This window comes from Dendronephthya gigantea, unplaced genomic scaffold, assembly GCF_004324835.1.
Source record: "Dendronephthya gigantea isolate DGI-Jeju-01 unplaced genomic scaffold, DenGig_1.0 000134F, whole genome shotgun sequence".
Lineage (NCBI taxonomy): Eukaryota > Metazoa > Cnidaria > Anthozoa > Malacalcyonacea > Nephtheidae > Dendronephthya > Dendronephthya gigantea.
In genome coordinates, this window is record NW_021163144.1 from 491,595 (window position 1) to 511,488 (window position 19,894).

Here is a 19,894-nt window from a genome sequence, read left to right on the forward strand (position 1 = left end):
ACAAGAAGTTACGTAAAAAGCTTCAATTAAACTTTCTTTTACTAATTGTGCTTCCACCACAACACCTGATTCAAAGCTGATCTGAAACCACTTATCCAACGACTCTACTTTCAACGCTACTTCTGTCAACATGACCATCCTGCTGTTTCGGAACTCTGCTACAACGTCACCCTGACAATCAACAAAAAGCTCCTCTACACAGCTGCCCAATCCCATCCAAAGTATCTTTTGCAATGTATTCTCAAGCTTTTTCAACACTGTGTGGATATCTCTTGGCAAAAGATCCAACTCCTGATTTTCGTTAGCAAGGGCTTTTGTACCTGTGGCAAAGAGCAAACATGTTGGTAGAAATCATGAAACTCGTCACTATCACTTGTTATTCATTTAATTCGATCTTCACATGTGATTGGCAACTTCCCTTCTTCAATTTTGAACATGCACAGCTATGTTACAATTTCCTCAACATTTAACACTTTGGCAAGTTTCTTTACTGACGATGGCACAATATTCTTATATTGAGCTTCTAAACCAACACAGAGATTCTTGCACAGAACAACAAGGTCTGTGATGCAGTCATGTGGAGACCGGAGATCCCAGGTGTATGTTGTATTTCGCTTGCCATTTCTCATCTCTGTTGTCTCATTTACGACAACCCAACCAGGCAAGACAGGAATACCCTAACATAAACAGTATGTACGTCACAGTTAATCTAAATTTACCTATGATTTCCACTTCCATTTCCACACAAGTGTCTGTGGTTCTCTTGGCATCTGCCGATAGATGTACAAGTTATCCATGAATGCAATAATGAAAACTGACATTACCTGGAACATATTATAATCATCATCTTCATTATTATCATCATCATAATTAACTCTCGTTAAATCTTCCCAATGCTTCGCCAATTTCGGCAACATCTTGCAATCTGGAGTTTCACCTAATTGTACTGCTTGAAGAGCTGCTTTGATCTTCTTGAGCATTTCCAACAAGCGGGAAACCCACATCACGATTTTCCAAGGTGGTAAATTTACAGCCTGTCCTCTAAGCATCAATAAAACCACAGGATGTAGAACATCCAATACACCACAAAGATCAATGGCATAGTCTTGTCCACATACCTATAATAGATATCACATATAGATATTGTGAGCTTCCAAAGTTAGAGAAAGTAGTGCAGTAAATATCATACTTGTACTATGTTGTGATACTACACTTGTTGTTTGTGATATTGTACTGTACCTGGTACTTGGTTTCTTCCTTCTCCTCGTCTTGATTTTCCCGATATTTTATGAAGACTTCCATCAAAGCTTTGTAACTAACATATATCTTATGCCATTGCTCATATGACGAACTGAAAAACGTGTTGTCGCGAACATGACAGTTTCCAGAGCTTTAGTGAAGTAGCTAAACTTTTATACTCTGCATGACCTCGTTCATGTCCAAACATGGTGTGGAATCTGTTAGATCGCTTGATAATCCGCTTCAAGTAGGTGGATGTTGCATCATCCTCTCTCAATTTCTCCATCACAAGGTCTATCCAGTGTGATGCATCCCATGTTGTGAGAAAATGGGGATCTGGTGGATGTTCATTTTTCCCCATTTTTTCATACAAGGCTTCAAGGAATGTGTTTGCCTGGTACTGTCCATCTGCATGGATAGCTAAATAATAAAAAACATTGTCAGTAAGAAGGCCAACATACATAGTAAAACAATTTTACTGTAATATGCTTAAAGTATACAAAAGATTGTGTTGACTGGAATTTGTATCGCACGCTTACAGGTATGCTAGATTTTTGGGAAAATTCCATCAGTCACTTTAATATATATCGCACCTCGTATGTAATGCATGTCCTCCACCTTAAAATCCAATTTGTCTTTGACAACTGATACCATTTGTTGTGCAAGGTCATCACCACTTCCTCCTGTGATATCATTCATTTCCTCGCAATAGTGATAAACAGTTGAAGCAATCTATTGGCAGGGCAACACGTTTTCTATTTACAATATAATAACCATGATGGCATGGTTGGTTTCTCTGTGGGGGGTTGATTTGTCCACAGCCAGATATGTGGACGTAAATTAGACAGTTAAACAGGTATTATCATGGTGTATTTTTTAAAGCAAAAAAGCAATACTGCTGAGGCAACCAAAAATTTCTAAGCTAATATTGCTTCTTTTGATAAGATTAAACTAATTAGGAGCAACAATGGAACTGAATTTAGAAGTCAGTTCTTTAAATCCTAGTTGCCTAAGAATTCTATTAGGCATGAGGCTAGTGCTCCTTACTCCCCACACCAAAATGGGATGGTAGAGAGTGCATGGAGAAGTTTAACATGATAAGATGCCTGTTAATATAAGCAAAATTGCCCATCAGATAGTGGGAAGAAGATGGGTTTTCTTCGTGTTTCAATTTTTCAATGGTATTCTTATTCTGCACAGCTGATGAACCTCTTCAACAAGTAGCAGGATTTCGATGTTTTTCATGATTCTATTTTGAACAAATGTAATACAAAATTCTGCAAATGCTTTTTCATACAAGGTTAGACCCATTTTGTCGATATTTTTTAGATTTATTTTAAGGCATTTTGTATAAGCCTGATGATAAGGCTTGTGGTATTGTACCTCCACTGCAACACAGTCTTTTTCAAGGATGTGTACAAGTATACTCTTGTTGCTGCAGAAGCGAGCGAGCCTGAAGCGAGCGACGCAGCAGATTCTAATTTGCGTAGATGGGGATTTTTATCTCAAAACATTCTAGCGTAGTGCATTGTTGTCATGCTCGATCGGAAAAACCGCAGATAGCTAATTTTCCCTAGTGTTTCCAAATAAAGGCGATCAGAGATGCGCAAATGGCTATTTTCCCTGGTGTTTCCAAATATAGTCTTACAAAGATATGATTTAATTCACTGTTCAGCAAAATTTCGAAGTTTCGTAGTTCTTCTGAGCGTTAGGAAGACATATAATGATAAATATTTTGAAAATCAGGTCCCATATCCATATTGCGTATATTTCGAATTTGGACGTTCTATTATTATTCACATGGAAGCACAGGTGTTGTAACTAACACCTTATGCAATCCAGCATGCGATCTTTGTTTTTTTTGTGACATCCTTTAAGAGTGTGTGTAGTAAATTTCTCATGTTAAGCTTTTTTTTTCTTCTTTGGTTTTGAAAGATTTTTGTAAAGGTAATTTTTTGTTCTTTTGCTGATTTATAGTTACCATTGTATTTATTTTGTTGTTTCTTTGTTATTTTCCGTCGATTAATTGGTTTTTGTTATATGTATGTCAGGTATTCTATCAAGTGGTGTTGCAGTTGACTCGTTCTCTGTTGTCTTCCTACTGTAGCACAGAGCAAAACTACTCTAAACTAAAGGTACTGGTTTTGACCATCGTATTTTTAATCTTTCTTTGGTATTTACCGTCAATTAATTGGTGTTCTTTGTAGTATAATTTCTCAGTAATATTTATAGTAATATTTTCCATACAACGCGGTCTGTGTATTTCCATATCACGCGGTGTTGACAGTGTGCCAACGGTTTATAAATAGCACAGAGCAAAATCAGTGTGAAGTAAAGGTACAGGTTTTGTTGGTTTTTGTGGGTTACCGCTGCGCATGCGCGGCTAACCACTATGTGAGAGTTTAAAAATGACTTAGCACGAAATAAATAAATGTCCAGATCTTCGGCGATTGTCTGATAAACGAACAAATGACAATAATACCATTCTTTATGACTTCCGGAAAATATCGCAACTAGTTCGGAAAATATCATAAGTTGTTATTTTGCCAAGATTAAAGATTTCGAGTTTCCACTGTGATTTTGTGGAGGGGTTGACTGCGTTGTTTCGTTTTAACAAAGTTAAGGTAAGCTGTATTGCTTTTTTGTGGGTTTTTGTTATTTTAATCGCTTATTTATCTACTGTGGTCGAGCAATTTCGACTACAATCAGATTTTACAAGCGTACATTTCATTTTATACGGGGCAATCTTGCCTTCACTTGACATCATCTTGTCAGGCGCTCCATGTGTCAGAGTGCACGTATCGAAAAACTCAAAAAAAACGGAGCCATTGTTGCTTGCACTGGTCGTCATCATAGACCAGGGTACTATTTACGTGAAAGGCCACATACCAAAGTGAACCTAGCCATTGTGCAGGTATTGAAATTGAACCCAGCCATTGTGCGGGTATTGAAATTGAACCCAGCCATTGTGCGGGTATTGAAATTTGAACCCAGCCATTGTGCGGGTATATAAAACAATTAACAGCCGCAACTGCTGCCACATTCAAACAAAATAACACTGCTGACTGCTTGCTGACTTGAAGGGACATTACTTTTAATAAAATAAAAAATTTAATAATGAGACCATTCAGCAAAAGGAAGCTAGACTTGCAAAAAATAATGAACGAAAAAGAGCTTGTAGAAAAAAAAATAACTCTGCAAAGCAGTACGAGACAAAAGGTAACAAATCACATTCAGTGAGAATTGTTACAGATGCTGTAAATTACTTGCCCAGTGAAAATATTGATACATTTGCACTTGTTAAAAAGTTTCATAATTCTGTATCTAGAGGACCTTTGTATGTTTGCACTTGCTGTGATCAATTATGGTATAAACATTCTGTCTCCCCTGCAGACAGAGTAAAAATGGTCAGTCCTGATATAATCAAGTATCTTCAAAATATAAAAAGTGTGATAACATTGAGTGGGTTTGTCAACACCTGTAACAATTACTTAATGAAAGGGAAGGTTCCCCCTTGTGCAATTGCCAATGGCATGAAATTTCCAGAAAAACCATCTTTCTTTGATCTGAATGAACTAGAATGTCGACTTATTGCTCCTCGACTAGTATTTCAGTAATCTTGATCAAGATTACTGGTAATGTTGTCAATGTTCCAGCAGATGTAAACAGCACAGTAAATGTGCTTCCTAGATTATCAGATGAGACAGGTTCTATTAAAGTTCAACTTAAACGAAGATTACAATACAAAAGTTCTGCGCTTTCAATGAATATAAGACCTCACAAAGTAATGCAAGCAGCTGCATGGTTGATTAACACAAGTCCTTTGTATGAAGATCAAGGCATCATTATCAATGAGAATTGGTTGAGAAGTTTACAAGAGTCAATGGATGATACATCTGATAGTATTGAAACATCAAATGATGCAGATGATTTAACAACACCCAACTCTTCAGAAGATGAATGGACTGAAGGTGAAGCTGAGACACCGGCTGGAGTAACCGACAGTATGTTGACTCCACCAGATTTTGTCAGTGATAGTGAAAGACAGGAAATTTATAATGTTGCACCTGGTGAAGGTAATAGACCATTGCGTATATTTAGAGATTAGTATTCTGAAGAAATGGCATATCCAGGAATATTTCTTGGACAAAAAAGACCAGATGGTAAACAAAGGTTAAGAAGTGTTTACTATAGTGACATATGTAAATCTGAGTTAAGAAGATCTGATCGACGAGCTGCCATGTGTGTTGAAAATATATTCTTCAAAGCTAAAAAATTACAAATGAAATTTTTGATTGGTCAGTCACAGGTTGCTCTCCAAAAAAACAAAATAGGTAACAGAACACTTACTGCTGGAGACCTAAAAACTACAGAAGGTTTAAAAAGTTTAATAAACCATGATGATGGTTTCAGATTTATGAAAACTCTCAGGGGTTCACCGTCTTATTTTGAACGAGCCAAAAAGGACTTGTTTGCTATGATTTGCCAGTTAGGACCAGCATCATTATTTTGCAGTTTTCCACAAAATGGAATCACTTATTAAGAATTCTCAGTAAACTTATTGATCACAAGGAATTTAGTGATGAAGAATTAAATAATCTTACTTGGGAGGAAAGGTGTCGACTGATTCAAAGTGACCCAGTAACCTGTGCAAGACATTTTGATTTTCAGTTCAATACTTTCTTAAAAGATGTCTTAATGAGCAAACTTGCCCCATTAGGCAAAATTAAAGATTAGTTTTATAGAGTTGAGTACCAACACCGAGGGTCACCTCGTATTCATATGTTGATATGGCTTGAAAATGCACCTGTGTTTGGTGTTGATAAAGATGTGGTCAACAGACATATAGAAAAACAAACAAGTCTGATGTTGATAAACTTCCATTAGAAAATGATGATGAAGATAATGACGATGAATTAGCAAATGGCGAAAATCTTCAGATGGTAAAAGCTTCTGGAAGTAAAAATGTAAAGAAAAGATCTCGATCTAGAGTAATCCGAAGTGTCTGGTTTAATAAAGAGGCACAACCTGAAAAACATTATCGGGAGTTAATTATGCTATTTACTCCTTGGCGAAATGAGCAAACCGATTTGTTGAGAAATTATTCTTTTGAAGAGCACTATTTAGCTTGATATGATGAAATAAATAAACAAATGGAGCATTATGCTGTTTGTAGTGAAGATTTAAATGAAATTGGACATATTTTGACGAATGTGATGATGCTTTTGATACAATAGCACCTGTGACACAAAATGTTGAACGACATGATCAGGACCAAGGATGCGAGGACACACATCCAGATTTAAACAAAACTTTTGACTATCTTGCAGAAAATTTAAAGTGCGTATAAACCCAAAATGGGTTTTTGGTGATTCTGATAGAGCATAAAAAATTAGTTATTAAGTTCTACATTAGTTTTTTGCTTAGATTCTTAATTTCAGAGATACAAGCGCTCAAACATGCAAATTTGGCCGTTTTTGAAAAAAAAGTAGCGCGACCAAAATATCAGCGAAGGGCCTGGATACTAGGAACTCATCTTTAACAACAACTGGGCTTTTGTATTGAAGACTACGGCTATCTTCAACAATTCTAAAAAAAAATGCCTAGGCGATGTGTTGTTTACGGCTGTTCTAACACAGCAGATACAAGCAATGGTATCTCTATATACGAGATACCGTTCTGGGGTGAAAACGCGCCAATTGCAGCTAAACGAAGGGCAAAATGGATCAACTTTGTTCGTCGGAAGCGAGACAAATGGACGCCAACACCTTCGTCAGTTGTGTGCTCACAACATTTTACTGAAGACTGCTTTCAGTTTGGTTCAGATGTGGTGAAGAAATACAAGACTCCCAGACTAAAACGGGATGAGCACGGAATTTGTGTGTATCCTACGATAGATACAAAATTAATCGGTACAGAAGACAGTGAGCGGACGAAACGCGCAAAGCAAAGGGTAAGCTGATATTTGGTATTACATTTTTAATATTCTCAGCGCTTTTTAGCTATTTAGTATTTCAAGCGTAACTTTGAATAATTAAGTTATGTGCGCATTATTCTGCATTTATATTGGCTGGTATAAAGGCTGTCTATATTGGCTGGTATAAAGTGAAATGCCAAGTTTCTACATAGACATAGTTTTCTATAGCATTGCTATTGGTAGTATTGGTATATATGGCGTACATATTGTCGAACTAAATTTAATTTACAGTAATCAACATTAATTTGGATAGGCTATCAGTAAACCATCGAAGTTAGACGAAGAGGAAGCACCCACAACTTCGTCAGATATTTTATCTGATGAACCAGGCCCCATGGAACAAGAAACGATAGTAAGTCTGTCAAAGTGTCATTTGTATCAAATTTCAGTAACTCCAGCACTGTGACAGGAAATTAATTAGAGATGCTTAAATAAGGTGCTATTAGACTGTAATAGGACCTTATTGTATGAATTTTGCTGAGTTATTGGTCATTAATTTATTGCAGCCAGCTGAAGAATTGGAGCATAGCCAGAATTGCAGTAGCTGTGAACTCCTGAAAAAGGAAAACAAAAGAATCCGCAGTTGCTGGCAAACATCAAAACAGAAACTAAGTGCTGTTAGAGAAGAATTACGTGCACTTAGAAGTGTAACAGGTGAGCAGTCTAATCACTATTATGTAATATAGATATTAAAATAAATTTATTTTATTATCTATGGTAATATAATATACTTGTGTGTAATAAAATATATTTCCTTTTTCCCTGCTAATTGAAAAGACCCACCTTCATGATACAACTGGATGTATGTGATTCTAATCCAGGCATATGTATTTGAATAAATTCATGTAGGCATGTTAAATTTAAAATTTTTCCATATGTTAGCTCGATCATGAATAGGAATTTAGGCTGTGTCAGCATGTGTGTCATACATCAATTGCAAATGGATGACAGTTGTATTGTGTCTTAAAATGTTAAATGTTACTGCAGAAATTCAAGCAAGTCTGAAGTGTTGGATTTAAATAAAGTATTTCGATAAATTTACAACAGGTGAAAGCAGCCATGCCCAAGTACTTGATGATGATGTTGAAAGTGACAATGAGGAATGTAGTGTGTCTGGGGATGGAGCAGAGGAACCTTCAGATGAAGTATCTGATGATGTAGAAATAGAAACAGAGACAGAGACAACAGATACAGATACTGATGAAGATATAAATGTGCCTCCACAAAGGTATATAGACAAAAGTTAAAAAATTATTTTAGTATGCAGGGTTTAAAATGTTTGTAAATTATTACATGTCCAAGGTGATGGCTGTGTATTGTTATCACCAATGTTTTGAAAAGTCTTATCATGATCATAACCTTTCGGTGTGTTTTTTAAAAAGTGAAGTTGAGACTAATAATATGGCTGACAATTTGACATTTACTTTCTGTTGTTTTTAGTAACTCTGTGTAGTAGCAATGTATGGTGTATAATGCCCAAAATTTGCAGCAAAATACATGCCAAATAGTTGTTTACTTATTGTATTTCAGGATTCCTGCAAAGGAGTACAACCTTAGAACAGAGCCAAAGTTTATTGTGTTTTTCACACAGTTGTTGACTCTCTTTCAATTCTGCCGTGAATGCAAATGTGAGAACACACTGGTTGAAGTAAATGCACATGGAACAATGGCTGAGGTTACTACAATATGTGTCAACCCTGGATGTGGAAAAAGAACAACATGGTTTAGTCAACCTAATTTTCCTGGAACAAAAATTGCAGCTGGTAACTTGTTGCTTAGTTTTGGAATTCTTGTCGTCGGTACATCAGCAACTAAAGTTTTCCGAGTGCTTCAGCACATGGGAATGACATGCGTTTCACTAACAACTTTCTTCAAATATCAACGAGTGAGTGTTATTTTGTTATTTTGGTTTGATGTCTCACTGAGATATGGTTTATGAAACATTAGATGCCAGTTATATGAATGAATACTGTAGTAATCACATGTTTGAAGTTATGAAAACAGTGTTAATAACCACAACTGAGTGTATTATTTGTAGATGCAAAGGGTTATTTATATTGTTACCTGCAAATATGAATATATGAATGTTTTTTGTTTATAGGAAAAATTGTTCCCATCAATTTATTTGCACTGGAAAAGGTACCAAGCTGGATTAGTTGAGAAATTGAAAAAACATGGGGAATTGGTGATTGCTGGGGATGGGCGACATGACAGTATGGGTCACAGTGCCAAGTACTGTGCCTATACCGTATTTTGTTGCACCATTCCATTCATAATTGATTTTGTCTTAGTACAGGTACAGTAATGTGTTTTATCAACATTTTCCAGTTGATGTAGCAACCATGCTAATGGCAACACATATCTTTATTTCACTAGAGAAATGAAGTTGGCAGCAGCCCAGCTATGGAATATGCTGGTTTTTGCAGAAGTATGGAGTATCTGCTTGGTTTGGGTTTGGTGATTCAGACATTTGTTTCTGACAGGCATTCCACCATTGCAAAACATATGAGGGAAAAGTTGTCAAACATCACTCATTACTTTGATATTTGGCATCTCAAGAAAAGTAGGTTAAAATAGTCATCAACTCTGACCGTATAAGTTATACTGCAGTATATTGAGGATAATCTCCAATAGTTGAGGGTAGTCTCCAACATTCCTAATTATGCCAATATAAATGCAAAATTATTTTTAAAATGGGGAATTCTTTTTATTCATTTTTCCTGTAGAAGTTACTAAGGTGCTAACAAAAGTTGCAAAAGTGAGTGGATGCGAAGCAATAAGCGAGTGGATAAAACCTTGCACAAACCACCTGTACTGGAGTGCAAAAACAACACATGATGGAAATGGTGATGTTATTTGGGCAAAATTCTCATCATTTTTAAGTCATGTGGTCAACAAACATGAGAATCTGGACAATCCAGTGTTCAACAAATGTGGCCATAAAGATATCATTCAGCCACGCAAGTGGTTAGACAAAGGTACTGCAATGGAGAAACTAGAAATTACAATTAATGTCAGTAAATTTGTTAGTAAATTGGATAAGAATTAATGTTAGTAAACTGTGCACATATTCTGATATTCTGTAACACCTTGTGGTACAATCTCTGACAATCAAAGTAATATACTATTTGGATAATAATAGTTGTCATTTTTTGCAGATTCCATTGCATATGAGAAAATGTGCTCAACCCTCTCAAATAAAAGATTAAAAAAAGGAATAATGAAAGCTTCCCCTATTGAACAAACTAGCTGCCTAGAGGGATTTCATTCTGTATTGAATCAATTTTCCCCCAAGATGATTGGTTACTCTTACAGGGGAATGTTTTGCAGGTATGTCTTGACAGATACAGATGATGAACCTCCCCCAGGGTTAGGGTTGACAGAATGTGTTGTTCTATTTTTAGACATGTGATTGCAGTTATTCATTTCAACAAAAATCTTTCCCGGGAAAAAAGAACAAAGAATGGCATTGAGCAATATAGTGTGATTTACCCAAAATTCATGAATGGAGAAGCAGTTGTCAGAAAAGTTTCTGTGAAGCAAAACTTTGGTAAGTTTAATTTACTTTTTAATAATTCCCTTCTCTCCTCCCCCCCCCACCAATCTGAATCCAACTACAGTCACTGAGTATGGATAACTGATTTATAATTTAACAATTGATAATAGATTATGTAGATGATATGTATGAAACCATGCTAGAGGCAATTGGAACAGAAGAACTGAAGGATGCAATTGATGAATTGATTGAGAAAACACCACCTCCCATGAATACAATGCTCAACAAACAACCACGAGAAGAGGCGATTGAAAAGAGAAAGAAAAGGGATAAAATGCAGCTTGTGGATATTCCACCAACAAACCCAGGTGTGTGAAACAGCCCATACAAAGCAGGGTACCTATGTACACTGTATGAAATGTACACTGTATGAAATACTTATATGCAAAACCAGTAATGCAATAATGGTTAATGTTGACAAATCTAAATATTTTATTATTATTTTAGTTCCTACCACTGCAACTGGCAAAAGTGCACCTTCAAAGGCAAGAAATTTCCCAAAGTGCAATCAGCCAATGAAAGGCCATAAGAATGTGTTAAATTGCCCACGAAACAAAAAAGATTAACAGACAATGGGCCATTTTTGCAATATTCCACAAATCCACAAAAATATCTATGTAGCTAGAGAATGTTGCAATTCATTATGTACATATTGGTAGAGTCCTGGGGCCGGTTGTTTGAAAGGCGTTTAGCTTATTAAACGGTGGATAAGTTCAAAATGGAAAACAAAATTATCGATTTAATGAACAACCAAGCTGAAATATTTTGATGTAGAAAGTACAAATTAAACGCATCAGATGCAAGTTCAGTCATTCACAAGATCCATGAGAGTATTTTTAAACTTTGGCTTATCCACCGTTTAAGCTAAACGCCTTTCGAACAACCGGCCCCTGGCTGTGTATTTTCTATATTATTAAAAGTATATATGTTTATTGACTTTCATCATCTGTTTCCAATTGGTCATAACCAGTAAATGAATCTTCCTGGGGTTTGTGTGTTGAGCGGATTATGTTATATGCACAAGATGGCAATGGGATCCTTCTGTCTTTTAACCAACCATGCACCATGCGAGTAAACTGCCTGTATGCAACAACTCGAAGGAAGCTAAATAGCAAATATATAATGTATTATATTTTATGATGATGATTTAATATTATATGAAATATGTTAGACCTATGACCAGAACCATATGCTTGTATTTATAATAAACATATACTGTAGTGCATAAAACCCTTGTTATTTACAAAGCTATATAATGTTATTTATAAAGAAAAGTATGTGATTTTACCTTTCCTTTGAACCACTTTGGCCATAACGATGACCATCACGGGTTTTATAGTTACCAGCAGCAAGCTCCAATGACCATCTGTTCAGGCAACTTGCTTGAAAACCGGGATGTTCTATGACGCATCGTAGTGGCTCCGTTTGCTTCGAAAATTCGGCAAGGAACTGCACACAATTTTCAAATTCTTTGCAACAATAGCATTCCTTTGCGTTTTGTGCAAGTTCAATGCTGCAATTGCCACAACTACACCAAAAAACCGCAAAACAAAAAATGATATCTACTGTCAAACACGTGCTCTACTATAAAACAATATTTCCAATCCGTGGTCAAATAGAAAGCGAAAAATTACCATGATGTTATGGGTTTAGTTCCATTCCAACGAAGTTGTAACTCCCTCATTCGCTCATTGTCTTCTTCTTGTCTTTGATTGTATTCTGCTAGCCAAACTTCGTCGGCAATTGGTTCGTCAAAGTAAGCCTCCATGTCTGAATTATCATCATCCGAGTTACCACCAATTTCGCGATCGACTTCAGACTCGCTTTCGAGCAGTTCGTGCTCTATCTCGTATGGCATGCTTGCAGAAGGATTGCTATGCACACTCGAAAATGAATTTGAGCTTGACATTACAGTATTTCCTTGAATAAATAGCCGTTTTTTTACCTTGTCTACTCGAATGGCAATATAATTTCTATAGTATTTTAATACAACACGTTCCTAGGATCCAGCCCCCTGGCGTGCGCTACTTTTTTTCACAATTTGCATGTTTAAGCGCTTGTATCTCTGAAATTAAGAATCTAAGCAAAAAACTAATGTAGAACTTAATAACTAATTTTTTATGCTCTATCAGAATCACCAAAAACCCATTTTGGGTTTATACGCACTTTAAGTATACCGTCTTCTTTACCAAATAATGAACTGCTCATCTTAAATGAAATGCAAGATAACGAATATCGAGCTTTAGTTCAGATGCTGAATAAGAAACAAAGAGAGTTTTTCTATCATGCTCTGCATTTGATAAAAACATCAGATAAACCATTTTACTCATTCCTCAGTGGAAGTGGAGGTGTTGGAAAGTCTCACCTTATTAAATCGATATACCAGGCAGCATTGAAGTATTACAATACACGAGTGGGAGAAGATTTTCATTGTGTTCATATGTTATTGCTTGCTCTGACAGGAAAAGCTGCATATCTTATAAAAGGAAACACGATTCACAGTGCCTTGTGCATTCCAGCTAGTCAGTCCCTGAAAAATTATAAACCATTGGATTCTGGCAAATTAAACACGATGAGACTGGAACTGGGTTCATTAAAATTAATATTACTTGATGAAATATCAATGGTTGGCAACAGTATGTTCACCATTCAATTAAACAACCGTTTGAAAGATTTAAAAGGTAGCAAAGAAGATTTCGGCGGTGTCAGTATAATCACAATAGGTGACTTATTTCAACTGAAGCCTGTAATGGATAGTTATATATTCACGGATATTCAGTGCTTAAATTCTTACGATATTCTTGCCCCAAATTTATGGAGGAAATATTTTAAAATGTTTGAGCTCAATGAAATCATGAGACAGAGAGAAAGCAAGATTTTTGCAGAGATTCTCAATCGACTTTGTGAAGGTAATCATACTCCTAGTGATCTTAAAAAACTGAAAGAGAGATGCGTTGAAGAGAATATGTGTCCCAGAGACGCACCACGTTTATTCATTCAAAATGCTTTAGTTGATGAATATAATCATAAAGTTTATCAATCATTCAATTATGGTGATAAATACATAATCAAGGCACAAGATAGCGTCATTGAAGCCTGTTCAACTGAACTCAAGGAAAAAAGAATCAGACAAATACCACATGTTCCTTTGAAAATTCAAAACAGTTGGCTTATAAGCTACATATTGCAGTCGGACAACGAACAGAACTCGCAATCAATATACGCACTGATGATGGACTAACAAACGGCGCAAGTAATGTCATTAAACATATTCAGTTGACCAACGATACCAAACCCTCTGGCCTCGTCTGGGTTCAGTTTGACTGTGAAGATGTTGGGGAAAAAAACCCGACAAGAAAATAGAATCTTATATGCGGGAGGTACATGCATACTAAGTAGTTGGACACCTATTAAACCGGTTACAACGCAATTTGCTGTAGGTGAAACAAAGTCTGCTCAAGTGGTAAGAAAGCAATTTCCCTTAAGACCAGCGTCGGCTAAAACTGTTCATAGATCACAAGGTGATACTTAATCACAAATCGTCGTTAATTTTAATACGAGAAGAGCAATTCCTCATATTCATTACGTCGCTCTAAGCCGAGTAACAACAATTGAAGGACTATATATAACTAATCTGTGCAAGAGTAAGATTTCTGTTGATCCTAAAGTCGTACAAGAAATGCAATCGCTGAGAAATGAGTATAAATTAGATCTTTGTTTTACTCCTTTGTACATGCTGAATCACACTAATATCAAAATTTGTCATCTCAATGCAAGATCTTTGCACATGGACATAGAAGATGTACGAAAAGATATTAATTATTCCTCAGCCGACATCCTAATTTTTACTGAAACAAGATTTAGTTCACAAGATCCTGATGAAATGTACGCAATTGAAGGTTATGAGTTATTTAGAAATGACGAGATTTCAAATATTGACCATCCATATCACGGAACAGCTGTTTATTCCAGAATTCCCATGATGATTGGATACCCTTGTGCGAAAAACTGTCATGGGATCGAGTTAACGATAATGAAGACAGTCCAACGCCCAGACTTAATTGTAATTGGAATATACAAATCTCCAAGACTTGTATTATCATCTCTTTTGGCTGCCATTCGTGTCACTTTGGAGGAAAATCCTTCTACACAAGTTATAATCATTGGAGACTTGATGAGGTAGAACAATAATTGGCTTGATGAGGTAGAACAAAGGTTATTGTACAACCTTATGATCAATGAAAATGGCCTTGACCAACTTATATCTAGCTGTATAACAGATAATAGGACATTAATTGATCATGTGTATACGAATTTGATTGAAGAAGATGTCCAAGCAGGTAATCTTGAAACTTACTGTAGTAAAAAATCAGGGCTTCCGTTAAGGTAAAGAAAGTAATGACACGCAAACATCACATGTTACAAAGAACTACAACAATAAGTTGTTGAAAAGTAAAGAAATACCATAGTATAACATGGTTAGATCAAACCAGGCCAATATTTATTGGCCTGCCTCCAATTTACAAAGAGGTAAGCATTTTTTGGTTATTTTGTTCTATTTGTTTCATTTTCACTTACTTATTTTTTCTTTTAGGTTCCGGCCGCACATCCTCAAATTAATCACATGACTTCAAAGCTAACTTGAATCATCAATAATTTAAAGGTAAATAATGCCAGTTTTAATATTAGTATTGAATCCGCCGTATGTAATGAATCCCAAATGTGCCTTCGTTTTTCTACATTAATGTGTATCTTTTTTTACAGTTCAGCTACGCTCACTATCTACAATTAAGTCAGCGATGCTCTTTGTTTTAAAACACGTTGGTCAAATGAACTTGATGAAAAGGCCAAGCACAACAAAGAAAATATCGATATCCTCGTTCCTCTGCTGTTACCTGGTATCGACATCCAAAATACTGTGAACTGTCACTGGAACGTGTATACCAAACAAGAACAGTTCTCTTTTCTTAAGCACAGAATCACTGAACTTTTTGACACATTCATGCAAGACAAAGGCAACAAAATTATGCATTTCTGGTAACTGTTATTTGTTAGTACGCGTTTACATCAGTGCTGAATAATGGGATTCATTTTTAACTGATTGTCAGACTGATAATATGATCAATGAACAATGTAAACAAGCTAAAGAATTCTCATTGGATCAATACGCTCGGGCAACTTCCGACTAATTAATGGTGATAGAAACATTGTCTGCGATCCTAGTTTTGCCTTCGTATACTGGATTCATGGTATCGTTAAAAAAGTAATTTCATGCAAAAGAAAAACTATGGCAAGAAATTTTGCATTGATGATTTATAGCATCATTCAAAGTCAACCTCTTAGCTAACATCGTGCATTGCATACATCGAATGACAAAATTACATGCACAAGTTGTTGAAAAACAATAAACATTGTAGCATACTGATATTGCAGAAAGCTGATTATACCCAGTGACTTTTTGAAAAAAACTGGAACACTCCGAAAACTTCTTTTATACTTTCAATATATCAGATATTTGTTATATATCACAATGTGTGCCGCCATCCTGGAACCTGACTTCTTTCCTTTTGTACTGTCAACATTAATTATTGTTTTGTCCAACACATGTCTTATTTCTAATATTTTTGTGTATACTTTTTTTATATTCTCTCTATTCTCTCTCTTGTAAAAAATGTTTTATGTGTGAATTCCGTCATTCGAAATTTATTTGAAGAATGTCCATATAATTGTCTAGAATGTGTATTTCATGTGATTATTTAATTTAATTGTGTAATAAAATTTAATTTTCTATTACTGTATCTAATTTTGTAGCAGCCTATTTTAGTTTCAAAATTATAGCATTTGTAGTAGTGCCTTTCGAATATCTGTATTTTGAGGTGATATATTTTACACTTAGCATATTTATATTGCTCCTGTCTGAGTCCTAATGTTGAGTTGAAAGCGTCCTGTTATGCCTCGTGTTTTGGCGTCCTGTCACACCTCGTGTTTCAGTGTCCTGTTACGCCTTGTGTTTCAATACTTGAGTTGGCATTTCATATGCCTCGTTTGAAAAAATATTTGATTTTTTTTACAGCTCAATTGAGTAAAGGCTCATGTGTTCTTTAGTTGATTTACCACTAATTGTGCCATTTAGACCAACAGTTCCGAAGTTCTAAAATGAACCAATTATACTACACAGAATAATGGGTGATGGGAACTGTCTCTTTAGAGCACTTTCATATGTCATTATGAAACGACAGATTTACCATCATGTAATAAGACACAAAGTATTAGATCACATGTGGTCCATAGCAAATTTGTTACTGCCACATATGGGCATGTCCCTAAATGATTATCTTCAATCTAGTGGAATGCATCAAGAAAGAGTCTGGGGTACAGACATTGAAATATTTGCTGCTTCATCATTGCTAAGCACAGACATTTATGTATATACTAATGTTGGTACTCATTTTACATGCAATAGATTCTCCCAATCAATGCTTAATAATTTGCCTCCACGAAATCAATGTTCCATTTACATTCAACATACTGGAGGTGTACATTATGATGTTGTTCTTGATGTAAGTTTAGGTACCTGTGGGTTATCTTGTTCTGATATGCACGCAAATATTAAAAACCTCAATATTTAAAAGCTCAGTCTGTAAAACAAAAGCACTCTTATGATTTTAATACAGTAGGTAAGGTGATTTGTCAAATAAGTCAAACCCAGATCAATTTAATTGGTATATTAAAGAAAACAGTAAAACCTTTAAGCAACCCAAATGTTGCGAGGTAATAAAAGATTTTTCAGAGAATTCGAAGTCAAATGTCAAATGCTAAGGGAAAGCATTCTTCTGATTCTTATACAATAAAGCGAAACTCAGGTCAATTAAATGGTGGTAATAAGTCAAACCAAGATCAATTAAATGGTGGCATTAAAGAGATTAGTGAAGCCTCAAAGGAACCCAAATATTCTGAGATAACAACAAACACATGTCAAGCCAAATGTTGATAAATGCAATGCAATACTTTATAATTCAATGTTGTGTATGTTGTGAGGCATGGCCTCTGACAACGAAACCAAGATCTTCTAATACCAATACTTACATCTGTTGTAGCTGTAATACTGATAAACAAATTCCAAAAAAAATTTCTTCTGAGAATGGCATGATACCTTCTGTTCTGCCAAATGAACTAAAGGATTTAACTCAAATTGAAGAAATGCTTATTGCTAGAGCACTTCCCATCATGAGGGTTTATGTAGAGCCTGGTGGTCAAAGAGGATATTCTGGTCATTGCATAAATTTACGCCAAAAGGTATCTGAGATAGCCCAATGAGTTCCACAATGTCCAAGTAATATTCCAGTTATTGTTGTTACAATGAAAGGAAAGGATAACACAATGAAAGATGCTATAGTAAGGAAAAAAAAGGTTGAGCAGGCTTTATATTGGTTGATAAGACACAATCCACAATATAGTAATGTCTGTATTGATTTGGATACATTAGAAACTTTACCTGATAATGGATTCCTTCCAATATCCAGAGAATAAAAACATTAGGGGTGTAATGACGTGCATTAAGTATATTTAAGTTTGACTATTATGTAAATATTATGCATGTGCATATAATTATAAGACGTTTAACATGTGCAGATATATCAAATCAGACGGCAGTGAATCGTACAAAGTCGAACAGTGAATATCTCATTCTAATATTCATAACGATCGAAGTTAAGTTAAAGGTTCAACGGACTTGCTTCAAGCTAGAAAAAGACACAGATGTACGTAAGCTTGTATTTATTACTCTGCCTCTGTGCATTCACATAATATTTGTAGCCTTCAGGGCTTCCACAATGGAAGGAAATTTCCTTCCAAATGGCAACCACAAGGGAGGAAGGGATCTGTGTTAATAGGATATATTATGCATTCTTTTCAAAAGTTCTTTGTTTCTCTCTCTTGTCATTGCCATCCCCCTATCACGACAGCCATATGCAAATAAGTTGTGGAAGCCCTGGTAGCCTTAAGCACATAGTTTACCATGTATATAATTTTATGTTTTTAGTTTTTGTTATCTATTCTAATACCGAGCAGCAATGGTAAACGGTTAAACGGCCATAATTTGCTAACCATGGATCGAGTAAACAACGTCTGTTTAAATAAAGTTTTAGCTGTATCGAATTTACCGGTGTCTTTCTGTGAGCCAGATTGAACTCAGCATAGATGCACTCACAAGGGGACCCAGATGGAATTGATAATAATAATGACGCTAACACAATAATCTGTGGAGATGAAGTTTATAATGGTGAAATAGATACAAATAGCTTTTTACTACAGCCTAAAATTGACTATCTAGAAAGTGATGCTATAAAAAGTAGTCTCAACGCCACCAAAATAAACTTGCCAACAATTGATTACCAACCATTAAATGAGTATACAATACCATTTCTTGCTACTCTTGCTTTTCCAACACTTTTTCCTGATGGCAATGATGATCCAGCAAATCCATGTTTGCAAAGAGACATTCCTTTCGCCAAACATATTCAGCATTTAATTAAATATTCTGAAAAAATCAATGGTGAGTGGATATATAGGTTTGCTAATCATCCCAGATTCTCCTATTGGGCTCTTTAATATGATACAAAGGAAACAAGCTCTTCAACAAAATGCTGTATTTTTAAAACAAAATCCTTATAAATCACATCTTACCTTAGATGAGTTATGTGAATTGGCTTGTAGTGACAAATCATCTTCTTTCATGTCTAAACTTTCTAGATATGTAGCAAATATCACTGGTAGCTCAGCCTATTGTGTTATCAATTTACAAATGATTCATTGTTAGATAAATATGCAAACCGTTCAATTTTTCAGGATGAGTTCCCACATGTAATGAAAATGAGTTTTGTTGAATGTGTAACAATATACAAGACAGTAAAAAATAAGCTTTTAAAACGTTCACCAAATGTGATTCCATGTTTTTTCCCTTGTTACTCTTCAAATCCAAAAGGAATTAATTATCCAATATATTGCAAATACCCGCTTCTGAAGTATAAGCCATGGAGAAACTCACAAAATGATGCATGGAATAACCAGGATCATTCAGACACAACTTTTGTAAATTCGTGGCTCAACTTTTTAAATTCTCC

The 19,894-nt window shown here is 35.5% G+C and overlaps 2 protein-coding genes across 2 annotated transcripts; both read left to right on the forward strand.

The window, feature by feature from the left end:
* Positions 1-5,122: 5,122 nt before the first annotated feature.
* On the forward strand, positions 5,123-8,669 carry LOC114536370. Its single transcript, XM_028557733.1, has 6 exons — positions 5,123-5,315; positions 6,127-6,230; positions 7,470-7,568; positions 7,723-7,870; positions 8,264-8,444; positions 8,657-8,669. Exons 1-6 carry the CDS (start codon positions 5,123-5,125, stop codon positions 8,667-8,669), a joined length of 738 nt encoding a protein of 245 aa, XP_028413534.1.
* A 97-nt stretch (positions 8,670-8,766) lies between these two features.
* On the forward strand, positions 8,767-11,088 carry LOC114536371. Its single transcript, XM_028557734.1, has 7 exons — positions 8,767-9,101; positions 9,318-9,512; positions 9,593-9,779; positions 9,943-10,194; positions 10,375-10,546; positions 10,621-10,766; positions 10,883-11,088. Exons 1-7 carry the CDS (start codon positions 8,883-8,885, stop codon positions 11,086-11,088), a joined length of 1,377 nt encoding a protein of 458 aa, XP_028413535.1. The 5' UTR covers positions 8,767-8,882.
* The last annotated feature ends 8,806 nt before the right edge of the window (positions 11,089-19,894 follow it).